General features: G+C 37.9%; 1 protein-coding gene across 1 annotated transcript; it reads right to left on the reverse strand.

Moving 5' to 3' along the window:
- Nucleotides 1-708: 708 nt before the first annotated feature.
- LOC105133566 (clathrin heavy chain 1) lies at nucleotides 709-11,853 on the reverse strand. Its single transcript, XM_011037608.1, has 30 exons — nucleotides 11,534-11,853; nucleotides 10,906-11,110; nucleotides 10,129-10,217; nucleotides 9,927-10,005; nucleotides 9,632-9,759; nucleotides 8,960-9,058; nucleotides 8,751-8,859; nucleotides 8,436-8,515; nucleotides 8,130-8,357; nucleotides 7,978-8,043; nucleotides 7,758-7,874; nucleotides 7,445-7,642; nucleotides 7,204-7,320; nucleotides 6,959-7,018; nucleotides 6,722-6,808; nucleotides 6,487-6,570; nucleotides 6,259-6,393; nucleotides 6,114-6,176; nucleotides 5,931-6,035; nucleotides 5,742-5,854; nucleotides 5,383-5,635; nucleotides 5,140-5,276; nucleotides 4,781-5,059; nucleotides 3,698-4,700; nucleotides 2,874-3,359; nucleotides 2,599-2,769; nucleotides 2,334-2,519; nucleotides 1,793-1,915; nucleotides 1,511-1,621; nucleotides 709-1,300 (listed from the first exon to the last, which is right to left on the reverse strand). The coding sequence occupies exons 1-30, from the start codon at nucleotides 11,576-11,578 to the stop codon at nucleotides 1,139-1,141; spliced, it is 5,118 nt and encodes a 1,705-aa protein (XP_011035910.1). The 5' UTR covers nucleotides 11,579-11,853; the 3' UTR covers nucleotides 709-1,138.
- Nucleotides 11,854-12,143: the final 290 nt, after the last annotated feature.

Here is a 12,143-nt window from a genome sequence, read left to right on the forward strand (position 1 = left end):
TTTAATATGAAGTTTTTATTTAATTTTATTATTTAGTAGTGGATTGATTTTTTTTATTTGAATCTCCCTAATATACAAGGCTATATCCAATTAACTCTCATACTATTTAATTTAAAACTTGAGATAAATAAATAGTTAAGTCAAGATTTTTCAAATTTTTCTTAATACCGAGCTTCATAATAATGCTAAAAATATTCAACATTCTAGATATTATTTTCTACACTCAATATATATATATATATATAAAAAGCTGCAGCACAATCACGGCGAATAAACCAGCGAAGTATCTAAATGGAGTTCATCATAACTAAGAACTTTAGCCAAAGCTCAAGTTCGCTACATGAATGGTACAACAGAACTTACAATTGCCACCACCTGATTTTAGTGGAACTTAAACAAGCACTGAGTGAAAACAAACAAGCATTACTGATTGACAACAGATCATTCTCAAAGAAAAGCAGGAGAGCATGATAAATGAATCACCATCCGGCAAATAGAACTCAGATGGAGTTGACTCGGGAATTCAAGGTCGTAGCCAAACAAACAGCGCTAATTATTGTAGGGTGATAGCCATAGAGCATATGAGAACACAAGCTCAGATCGTTATTCTGGAAAAGAAGATGCAAACAGACAAACTACCACAAGCATGTGCTGTAAAGAACGTAAGGTAAAAGGAAACCTCGTATCTAAAGTTCAATGGAAATCGTGAAGGTAAAAGGGAAAAGATGAAATTAAAATAGAGCCGTTACAGATCAAGTTCACGGTTTTATGATTTGTATGAAACAATTCGTATTATACTCGGCTAGCTCCCAGACCGCAAGGGAAAAAATATAGCAAATACAGGAAATCCTCCGCTTGCTCCCCGCTAGCAGCCAAAAAAATGATTCCTACCAAAAAAATATTACATCACTTATCCACACACCTAGGACAGAAAAATGCCATGTCCATTGTTTCAATTACACCTTCGTCCCACCCAAAAAGAACACAAAAGAAAAAAAAAAAGAAGAATGAAGGGACCCAAGCCCAGAAAAACACCACCACCACATCAAATGCCCAAACAGCTAGGATACTTTTTTTTTCTTTAAGCAACTGGGAATTCGCAACTAATTCTACAAAAAAAAGGGTGGTTGTTTGCATATCAGTAGCTGCCCATCGGTGGCATGCCAAAAGGTGGCATTGGAGGCATCCCCATTCCACCCATGGGTGGTGGTGGAGCAAAACCTCCTCCCATTGTTGGTCCACCCATACCAGGCATGGGCGGTGCAGGCAAAGCAAGAGGAAGTAACTGAGCATACATGTTCTGCAAAAAATCACATGAATCGATCAACATAAGATTTAACAACAAAAAGCCAAAAAAAAATAAAAATCAGGCGGGACATGTAAAACTCAATGTTTATGTGGAAACAAACTCTTCCAAACAAACCTAATTCAAAGAGATGCTATTTATAAAAGTAAATGTGCCAGCTGTCACACCATGTACTATGACACCACCTGGATGCAAAATGATTACCTGCTGAGCAATTACATCCTTCTCTTCCTGCTCTTTGGCCTTGACTTCTTTCTGCGCCTCAATTTTGTCCTTCACGAGTTCATCAACTTTGCCTGTGTATTCGCGGATAAACTGCAAATAAAGAAAGAGGAAGAAAGATGAGAGAATCATCGTGCATAAGCTTCGGTATTCCAGGTAGGATGGCCAAGTAGCTTAAAAAGGTTAGTTTGCTCATAAAATGCAAATAACAAAGGTTTGCAATCTGAAATCATAAGATTGAAGAATCAACAGCTAAGAAATCACCTGCAGCAGGTAGGGGAAAGCAAAGTCAATCATATTATTCATCCAGGCAAGCTCAAGGGCAACATCTGGCCGAATCAAGTCATAACAAACAAAGAGACAAGATGCAAAGCATTCCTTCTTGCCCTACACAATCACCAAATAAAGCAGAGTCAATGAGCCAACCAAAAACATTAAAAATTGATTAGATGACATGGTAAAAGTAAGGCCTAAGTGTAAAAACAGAAGAAAACATTCAAAATCACAAGACTTAAAGTATTATCCTTCCCATAAATCACAAGCCGCAATCCTGAGATGCACAAGTGGTAAAATTATTTGGAGTGAAGTATTACACCAAGACTAATAAACATGGAAAATGTACTAGAAACGGTTCACATGTATCCATCTACCTCTCCAGCAACAAAAAAGAAGTATAACACACCTCAGCACAATCAAGCAAACTCACCCTAATTTTAGTGAAAGGAGAAAATGAAGAACTTGCTAAAATGGTCAATCATCCATGCCAATGAAAGATGTCATATCATTTATGCAGTCCAGTACACACCTGTTCAATGAAATAAACCAGCAACTCCTCTGCAAGTTCACGATCACCAGACTGTGATGCTGTCTCCATGGCATCTTTATAAAGGTTATCTTTCTTTGACAATGCAATGGATTGCTTCCATCTTCCTGCCTTCTTGTAAATGTATGCAGCCACACGCCTCATTTCAAGAAGCTCATGTTTCTCAATCTGGGAAAATTTGTACCAAAATGGATTACAAAATCAGAGTTTCGTCAATGATCAGAAACAACAATATTATAGACCTTACCTTCTGTGCAAGGCCAATCTGATCAAAGTTATCATGCAAATCAATTGATTCACGTAATCTTTCATAGTCCTCCTCTTCTACATAAATTTGATTCAAAGCCTCATTCACAGCAGACACGTTGTTGCTCTGAACTGCAATCATGTATGGCTTCACAAGAAGCAAATGACCAGCCTGAAAACCACAAAGAAATACCACACAATCAAGAGGGATAGAACCATCAGAAGACAGTGAAAAATCTGCTTCTTAAAATAACATGCTGCGGCACAAGCAAAAACCTTCCGCATAATGTCAACAACACGAGTATGGTCCACACGAAGTGCCAGCACATTGAGAAGATCATTGATAAGATCAGGATGTTCTTGCAAGTAGAAATGCACGGCCTTATAATATAGCTCTACATTAGCAACTTTGACAGCAACATCTTTGAATTGCATGTGATCCCATGCCTCCGGAGAATGGTTCATAATGGTAGTTGCAGCATTATCAAATTCATCATATTGAATGTACAAATAGGTAAGTTCCTTCCAGTGTTGCTGTTCATCACAGGCTCGGATAAGCTTGGGAATGTTGAGACGGGTTGAGAACAATTTAATGTGCTCCATGAGTTTCTCAGGACGATATCTAGCATACAGCACTCCCAACTCCGTGAAAATCCCCATGTGTGCACGTTCTAAACCTAAACCACTCTCCATGAGAGAGATTAATTCATTGAAGTATCCTCTGTTCTGGTAATATTCGCTGACCTCCTCCAAATCATCCACCTACAAATTCCAAACCCACAAAAAATTGAGAAATAAATAGCACAAAATAGTTTTAAATAAACAAAGTGAGCACATGTTAAAACCATTATGCAAGAAGAAATTAGACATCCTACATTTTCATGTCAAAAGAACAAATTAATATAATGTCTAAAGGTAAAGCACAACTAGATCTTGATTTTGATTTAAAATCTAATTGACCTACAATCTAATGTGACAAGTTTAATGGACACGAAGAAAATAATTCCAAGTTTTACTTTGAAAGATCCCCACAACTAAAATAGACTCAGACATTCAGTTCCCTTGCAATAGAACTTTGAAAAAACAAAAAAAAAAATCACCTGTATAATGATGTTAAGACCACATATCTGAGCCAGACGGAACTCCTCTGCATCAACACAAGCAAAGCAAACTTCCTTCCATGTCTTGGCACTGTTGGCTTTCCGAGCTGCATCAACAGCACTTTGGAACTGTTTCAACTTCACTAGCGTGCTTGCCAACTTGGCCCAGTTTGCTATAAATTGGAATATAATTCTTGCAGCCTCATAAAGAGATTCATCATATAAGCGATCACCAACATTTTGGAGATTTGCCACATTTGGCATGAGAATGAACTCCTCAATGTCACTCAACCTATCAATCTTTGCATATGCAAAAATAAGCTCACTGTCCACCTTCGGCTCTTTTGTCTTCTGCCTAACCATGAGAAGGTACTTCAACAAATCATGATAGACATTTGCATCCTCAGCAGCACGAATGACTTCCAGGAATTGAGTAGCGTCATCTGCACGAATAAATGACTCAATTGCTTCACTCACAAGGCCCTCTCTGAGTTGGGCCTTGGCCACCTGGCTCCAAACAGCATCTTCTTCAACACGGAATGCAAACTCCACGGCACGGTCAATGCTATGGATGTTATCCAGTAAAACATTAACAGCCTGAACATTCAAGTTGAACTTCTTGAAAATTGCGAATGCTTCCTCGTAAAGCTGAGCTTCAACTGCCACTTCCCCAACAGCAGGTCCATCAAAGTTATCTAATCTATTAATATAATCCATGACCCTAGAAGGATCAGCCTTAATCGCTGTCAAGATAAGCAGGTTTTGGAGATTGAAATTTCCACTGAATGCAGAGTTTTGGAGCACAATCTTCTCAAGAAGCTCAATCAATTCATGGGGCAGATCAGCAGTCATGAAAGCTTTAACAGCAGCAGAAACTTGCTCTGGGCTCTTACTTTCCGGCAAAGCAGTAGATACAACTTGATCAATAAGCTGTCTCCGGTATTCATTTTCAGGATTCAGAACCTTCTCCCAAAGATCACCATCCATCCTTTCAACCACATATCTGAAACCATAGTATAAGTACATGAGTCTTCTGAGAATGAAATGTAACACTTCAAAAAAAAACTAAACAAATCAACAAACCTGGCTTGCAACTTGAACAAAGAGTTCTTATTTGTGACATTGATGAGTTCTTCATCACATTGTCCTCTCCGGTAAGCCACAACAGCAAGGGTGGGATCACGTTTCTCACAATACTTGCCCACAACCCGGGAATCATAGTAAGGATTGGTGGTCAGGAAGTGTTCTGGGTTGTTATTGCTATCAATGATGATTTTACCAAGTGCGTTGTGAACATGTACATCTTGGCTTCCCTCACTCACAAGATGTTCCAAGAACTGAGTGAGCAAACGAAGTCGATTTCTGAAAACCACAAACAAAGAATTAGAACAACCAAATAAAAAGGAAAAAGGGCCAAGAATCAGGGGCAGACTGAGAGCTACCTCTTCTCACATTCCTCCACAAGGGGCTCAACTGGAAGCAAAGAACGGACAGAAAGAATAAGGCCCTTGATAAAGTCTTCAGGGCATTCATCATCTAACAGCTGCCCAACAACTAAAGGAGCATTCCCTGGGTTCACCTGTCAAGAGAATCATGTCAATTTCCAAATACTAAAAAATGAGCAAAATCATATGACAATCAATACAACATTTGAAAGTCAATAGGACAGGCAAAAACTAGCATACCTTTTGAACATAACCCTCTATATAACGAAGCATGTTGCTTGAATAGAGGTAGTGTGTGAGATCAGCAACAAAACCAAAACGGTCACAGACATTTATTAGAGGCCTTGCATCCGGAAGCTTGGCTTCCATCAGAAAGTTCTTTGTCTTTTCAGGATCATAACAATTTGACTCCCTAGTAACACGCTCAACCTCCTTTATTTGTCCAGTTCTAGCAGCTGCCTCGATGTACTTAAAATGTATATCAGGATCCTCACTGCCACATGATTCACAGGAAAAAGGACCACATAATAAATAAATAAATTTAAACAACCAAATCAAGACCAAAAAGAAAAAAAAATCTGATTCGCTAAACACATTACCTGGAACTCAAATATGACCCCAAGAAAAAGTACAGCCCTTCATATGATTTGAATTGTTCAAAAAGTTTTACGCATGCATCAACACCCAACTGCTCACAATATTCCTTGGCAGTCTGCACAGATGCACATGAGTTAGCATCATCATGTACGGAAGATCTTGACAAACAACTCATGACAAACTTTATGTACCTGAACAATTATCTGAAGGTTGCCTCTTAGATTAACCAGTAAGAGATCCTTCATGCACTCCAGGGCCCATTCTCGTGAAAGAGTGCCAAAAAACTCAACAAGTGCCTGCAAAGAACAGCAATTACATGAGCAACTTGATATTTCCAATACAAGAATATAATACAATAAGTTGACAAAAGATACCTGTGGCTCTATTGCATGTGTATTCACAATCACACGTTTAATATCTGGCAAATCCGTATAATGCTGCAGAAAAGGTAGGTAATATTCACTCAAAAGGAATGGCAATAGGTCTGCATATAATATGGAAAAAAGAACAGGTAATCACCTGCAGGGCTCGGATGTAAAGACCAGCTTTTTCACAGAGTTGAGCAATACGAGGACGATCATAGTGGCTAAACATCCCATTGGCTAGAATAGCATCAGCTACATTAGGAAATGTTACCAGATTTATCTCCAGAACCTACATAAAAAAAGAGTCTCAAAGCCGGAAATGTGTGAAGATATACAGATATAAATTGCAAAGTTTCTTGGAGAACTATGTCAACCAACAAACCTTTGTTTGGAGGTAACCATGTTCTGCTAAATTTGGCTTCAAAACATCCAACAGAAAGGCTGTTGCCTCACGGATCAGGTTCCTCTAAAGGAAGACAGGGACACATCCATTAAAGTTACAGTGAATCGCACAGAATGACAGCATGATAAAGTTTGCGACCAACAAAAATTGATTTCCAATGCACTTCATATTATATAAATCCGCAAATCAAAAGAAGTGACGAACATGGGCAAACCTGAAGAAAGAGATCGGTAATGGTATTGTAGTCAACTGGACAGCCACCTTCCATTTGGGACATCATCAAAGCAAAGTTAACAGCACCCTACAGTCCAAATTCAAAGGAAAGTTTAGTTTATTAAAAACATCTAATAACAAATTTATTTTGAGATAAATACGTCAAAAGGTGGTACATACAGTATAATTTTTTGTCTGAAACCAAACAAGTACAAATTAAAGTCATTGAAAAAGGTACCTGTGGATCTGTGCGGAGAATTGTTTGCAGAAGGAATAAATAGTCAGGAGCATAGCCAACCTAAAGCAACAAAAGAGAACACAAATGGGATCAGAACCCATAATTGATCAAAAATAACATAATAAGAACAGGAATAAAAGGAGGTATTCAGAAGAAAAAAAATAACAGATATAATTAAGAAACATTGTAACAATAAAGAGGTATAATTAAGAAATGCCAAAAGAAAAAAAACAACTGTCCTTTACCTGCTTCGAGTATATCAAAATTTTGTCAAACTCCCTTCTCTCAGCAAAAGCTGCAACAACTTTAGGGGTTGCCCTAGCTTTAATATATATTTTCAGAGCAAGATCATTATCTACTGTCTACAATGACAACAAGATCAACATCATTTAAGTAATCAATAAATACAAGTTAGAAATTGCTGAAACAGCAAAAATGAGGCATCTCAAAAAAGCTTCAACTGTCTAATTTTTCTATAAATCAAACCTTCACAAGGTCTCCCAGTTCCTCAGTACACTCCAACTTGTCCTCTGCCAACCAGTTCTCCAAAAGATTCTTTTTGTTCTGATTGACCACAAGGCGGGACAATTCCAACGACTCAAATGCATTAAGCTTTCCTCTAGTTAAAAGGGTCCCAAAGTATTGCAATAAGGGAGGGGTTTGCCCAGGTTGCACTGGAACACTCTGCACGTTTCAAATAGATAGATACAGCTTGCTATGGTTAATTTCATCAAAATTGAATGGAGAATAAAACTTGAACAGATACAACATTAGCACTGAATTAAAACAAAGAGAGAACCTGAAACTTAGCAACTGTGTCAGGAGTTCGAAGAATGCCTTGTGGTGACTCAGCAGCAAGCTCAGCAGCTTCTTTATACTTTGTTTGAGCGAATAATTCTTGGAAACGCTGGACAACCTGAGATCCCCAAGATAGCAGGCAACTGAGTTCTCATCACATGTGAAACACAAAAGTAATTTTTTTCTTAAAATAAAAAAAGAATAAGAAACATATGACTTACCAGATTCTCAGCACCAGGAAGGTTTCCTCTTTTGGCGAGATTGACAGCAAGCTCCAGATTATTCAACTATAACAAGGATGGTCAGATTAATCCAAAACCAGAGAGCATTTCATCAAATGTTACAAAGAAAGAAAGGAAGCATATGAGCACACCTGGCCACTAACAAATGGCACAATCATTGCTTCATTTACAGTAGCCAACAACACCTGGCCTCGCCTATTAATGGCATAAAACCCTCCCACCGCTGAAGCCTCGGCTGTCAAAAATATTGGATCTGGACTAATTCTGTTCCGGTATACTGCAGTAGCTGTCTCCAAATCATAAACAAATAGCAGCCCAAGCTTCGTGATTGCATAAATCAAACTGTATTTGTGGGATATCTGCCATTTAAAAGATTTATGACTTAGCAGGGATTGTTGATCAATAAAAGTTCAGAAAAAAAAAGGTGTAGCAGATACCTGCATTGCCACAGGAAAGTCATCAGCAAAATCAGGAGGAAAGAACAGATCCGCCTGTTTCTTCGTAAATGATGGCTTCCCTGTAACAAGGATGCAAATGTTAAGACCAGGAATGAATGATTCAGAACTCCAAATCCAGGGTAAGGTAATAGAGGGAGTCGTTTCAAGGTAACTGATCATAAGCACAAAAGACAATGTTAAACAGATTCTAAACATGTTGCTCGACACTAGACAGAAAAGAAGAAAAGGAAAACATATAGAGAAAGCAAAATGGAAAAACAAGAGACATAGAGACAGTGAATGAAGTAGACTCACCTGGCTGGGCACCAAGCTCAATAACATGCAACTTCGATGTAATCTGCCCAGCATTAAAAGATTTTGTGGCAAAAGAAATCAGAGTGGAAGGGTTCTCGTTTCCTGGAACCTGCTCAACACGATAAATGTAAGGACCCTTGTTGCATAAAAGGAAAAAAAAATGTGATACAAGAAAGAAAAGGAGGGTTATGGTTCAGAGAAACCCATACCTTATATTGTGCAAATGATGCAGCATGTGCTTCAAGAGCTTGGCTGCGTTGTTGATCCACAGAGAAAAGTTGCATGTTCCCTTTAACCAATTGTTGCCGCTGAAAATAAATACATCAGTAATTAAAACCATTAACACCATCAGGTTATGCAAAACATTCATATAGAAATAAACCTCGTAAACTCAAGCTGTAATAAGGGCTATCCTTAACAAACTATGGGTCAAAACTGTTGAAAAAAGATAAACAAGTAACATAACCACCTTAAGGCAAAATGGCAGAGGGAATTAATAAATTGTAACGAAGAAAAAAGACAGCTGAAAAACAGTCAGAAAGAGTTCTTCCCTAATTCATATCATGACCATAAACACCCCAACCAGTGGTAAGAGCTGTTCCCTAATTTATCTCATGACCATAAACACCCCAATCAGAGGTCACATCACTATGTTGGCTAGTTCAGCCCCGCCTGCTAGTTTGATTTTAAGCAACCAAGCTTCAGAAGCCCCAGGAACATCCAATACTATGGCCAACTATATTTAGCATGCCTAAGTAACTTCGTAATCATGGAAATTCTAAATTTCTCCTAAGAAAGTGGTGGGTATTGTTTTATGAAAAAAAAAAAAACAGAGTAATTTAACAGCTTTCAAACAAAAACTAACAAAGGCAACAACATACCTCAGGTGAGCCAGGAGCAATTCCAATCAAAACTAACCATTTCTCAGAAGGGTCACATTTGTAGTTTATAATCTGATTGCTTTGCAAATTAGCAGTTCTCTCGAACATCTTCACTGGTTCAGAATCACCTAAATTAATGGAACAATTGCATGCATATAAGAGAAACAATTCCAAAATGATAAAGAACAAAGTGACAACATGGATTGGAAAGCATGCAGAGTAGTAAGACTAAAAAAGCCAGTGAAGAAGATATGCAAGTTATGCCACAAATTCAGGACTGCAAAAGGATTCTGACCTTCAATAGACCAATGATAAACTGATGTCTGTGTAACCAGGCCCAGCATCTTAGGGGTTATCCACTTCCAAAAGACAATCTAGGCATAAAGCAAAAGGACATGGTTCAGATAACCTAAATCACTACAGCTTTAGTGAAAACAATACCGATCATCAAATAGCATCTCACAAAAAGTTACGAGGTAGGTTAAAAAAGTTAATACCTGCTCAGGCATCTGGTATGATTTCATTTTTGCTTTCAGCTCGATGTTAAATATTTGTAAGTGATCCTGAGTAGTTCCCGGAAGTTGGGCTTCAAAAGAATGCCCCAATTCATCAGCAGAAGGAAAATATCTAGATAAAATCACAAGTGTGTGCACAACCGTGCTCAAATAAATAATATGCTTCAGACAATCAAGACATTTTCACATGGCTTAATAAAAAATTCCTAGACAGACAGGAAATCACAGAAATCCACATATGACATCCAGGTCTGATTAATCAAATCAGCTTAAAAATTCTCTATCACCACGTTATCATTATATCTAGTACAGCAATCCAAAAAAAAGGAAAAATTCCACATCATAGTGCCTGTTTGGATTAAGATAACATATCCAGTTCAGTTTTAATCTTCAATAGAACGCTACTAGATATCCAGCATTAATTCCATATTTGCCTAAGGGATAATTGTCGTCGCACATCTTAGGAGAGCAAAATTTAAGAGAAAGTATCACCCATTTGGTTGAGTTCTTTAGCGTAAAAAACATACATTTACAAGGGATCATAAGTCATAACAAACTTTAAGGAGAAAAACTTAGACCATCTGCCCTCATGTGCTGAGGGGAATAGGGATTGTCCACAAACTTCCAAATAAGGAAAACAATGCCTTCAAAAAAAAATCTAAAAAAGCTATGAATACCCATAAACGATCAAAAGAATAGCAACATGCACGATGCATTATCAGCAATTAGAACCAGAGGATTCAAGCAATCAAATCCTACCTTTCAAAGCAAGGATTCTAGAATTTGGATTCATGAGAGCAGAATCTGCAGTGATAGGGCGTCTCAATGGCTGCATTGGCATGTTCATATCGATAATTACAACACTATTTTGAGGCGCTGTTTCCCGTACACATATATACTTGTCTGATTCCATCGTTACATTTGTAAACGTAATAAACTGAGGACTAATCCCGATAGACGGTAACTGCAAAAAACAATAGATCACACAAAATTCACCAACTCAGCTCCTCCTAACTTATAAATCACCAATCGTTTGCTAGCATTTTCAAAGAAACTGTAAAATTGAAGTGTTGTAAATCAAATAATTACAGCAGCTAAGCACTTACAAACCCTGTAACAATATAATCAGTAGATCTGGGCATAGAAACAAAGTATCAGATCTATAGAAACTCTAGCACAAGCTAACTTTTCACGTGTCAGGTCCAGCTAAATTACAAATCAACACGTTCTGGATTCAAAATTGAGCAAAAAATGATTGATCACTCTGTTATTTTACTCATAACCGAGCATATTTCAGTTCGAAGCACAATTTTCTAACTAAACTGAACCTCAATTTAGAAAGAAACGAAAAACAAGCGAAAAGACAGGAGTGGGTGAGAGTAATTACAGTTAAGACTTCCTTCATGGTGATCGGGGCGTTAGCCGCCGCCATGGTTGCTGATTAGATCGACGGCTCAGAGTGTGCTAATCAGATCTGTGATTGAAATTGAACCGTCGACTTGAGAGTCAACAACGTTGAGGATTCAAATCGCTGCAAGATCTAAAGCAGCGATAAAACCCTATAATATTCCCTCGGAATCAAAAGAAAAGAAAGAGAGATCTAAAGAGAGGAGTGGGGAGGGAGAAGGGTGTGTCACTGTGCGGTATAATAGACCGGTATAAATGAAAAGGAAATGGAATGTGAATTCCTTGACCATTTTAAGAAATGAGAAAAGTACAGGTTAAAAAAAAAAATCTTGCTTAACGAAAGGCAGACGTGTTAAGCTGTGCGTTTTGCTGACTCGGAATGCAGTCTGGTTTGTTTTTCTATGTCAGATTCGGACTTGACCCATGAGTCCATGGCCCGGCCCCTCTTGTTTTCGCTTTTCGCTTGTGTGCGCATGTAGTGCTTGAAAATATGCAGGTGATAATGATGAAACTTTTTTTTAAATGCGGGATGGCGGTTAAAATTTAATTTTTTATTTAAAATTAAATTTTTAAAAAAAATTATATTATTT

The sequence above is a fragment of the Populus euphratica genome, unplaced genomic scaffold (assembly GCF_000495115.2).
Source record: "Populus euphratica unplaced genomic scaffold, PopEup_1.0 scaffold36.1, whole genome shotgun sequence".
Lineage (NCBI taxonomy): Eukaryota > Viridiplantae > Streptophyta > Magnoliopsida > Malpighiales > Salicaceae > Populus > Populus euphratica.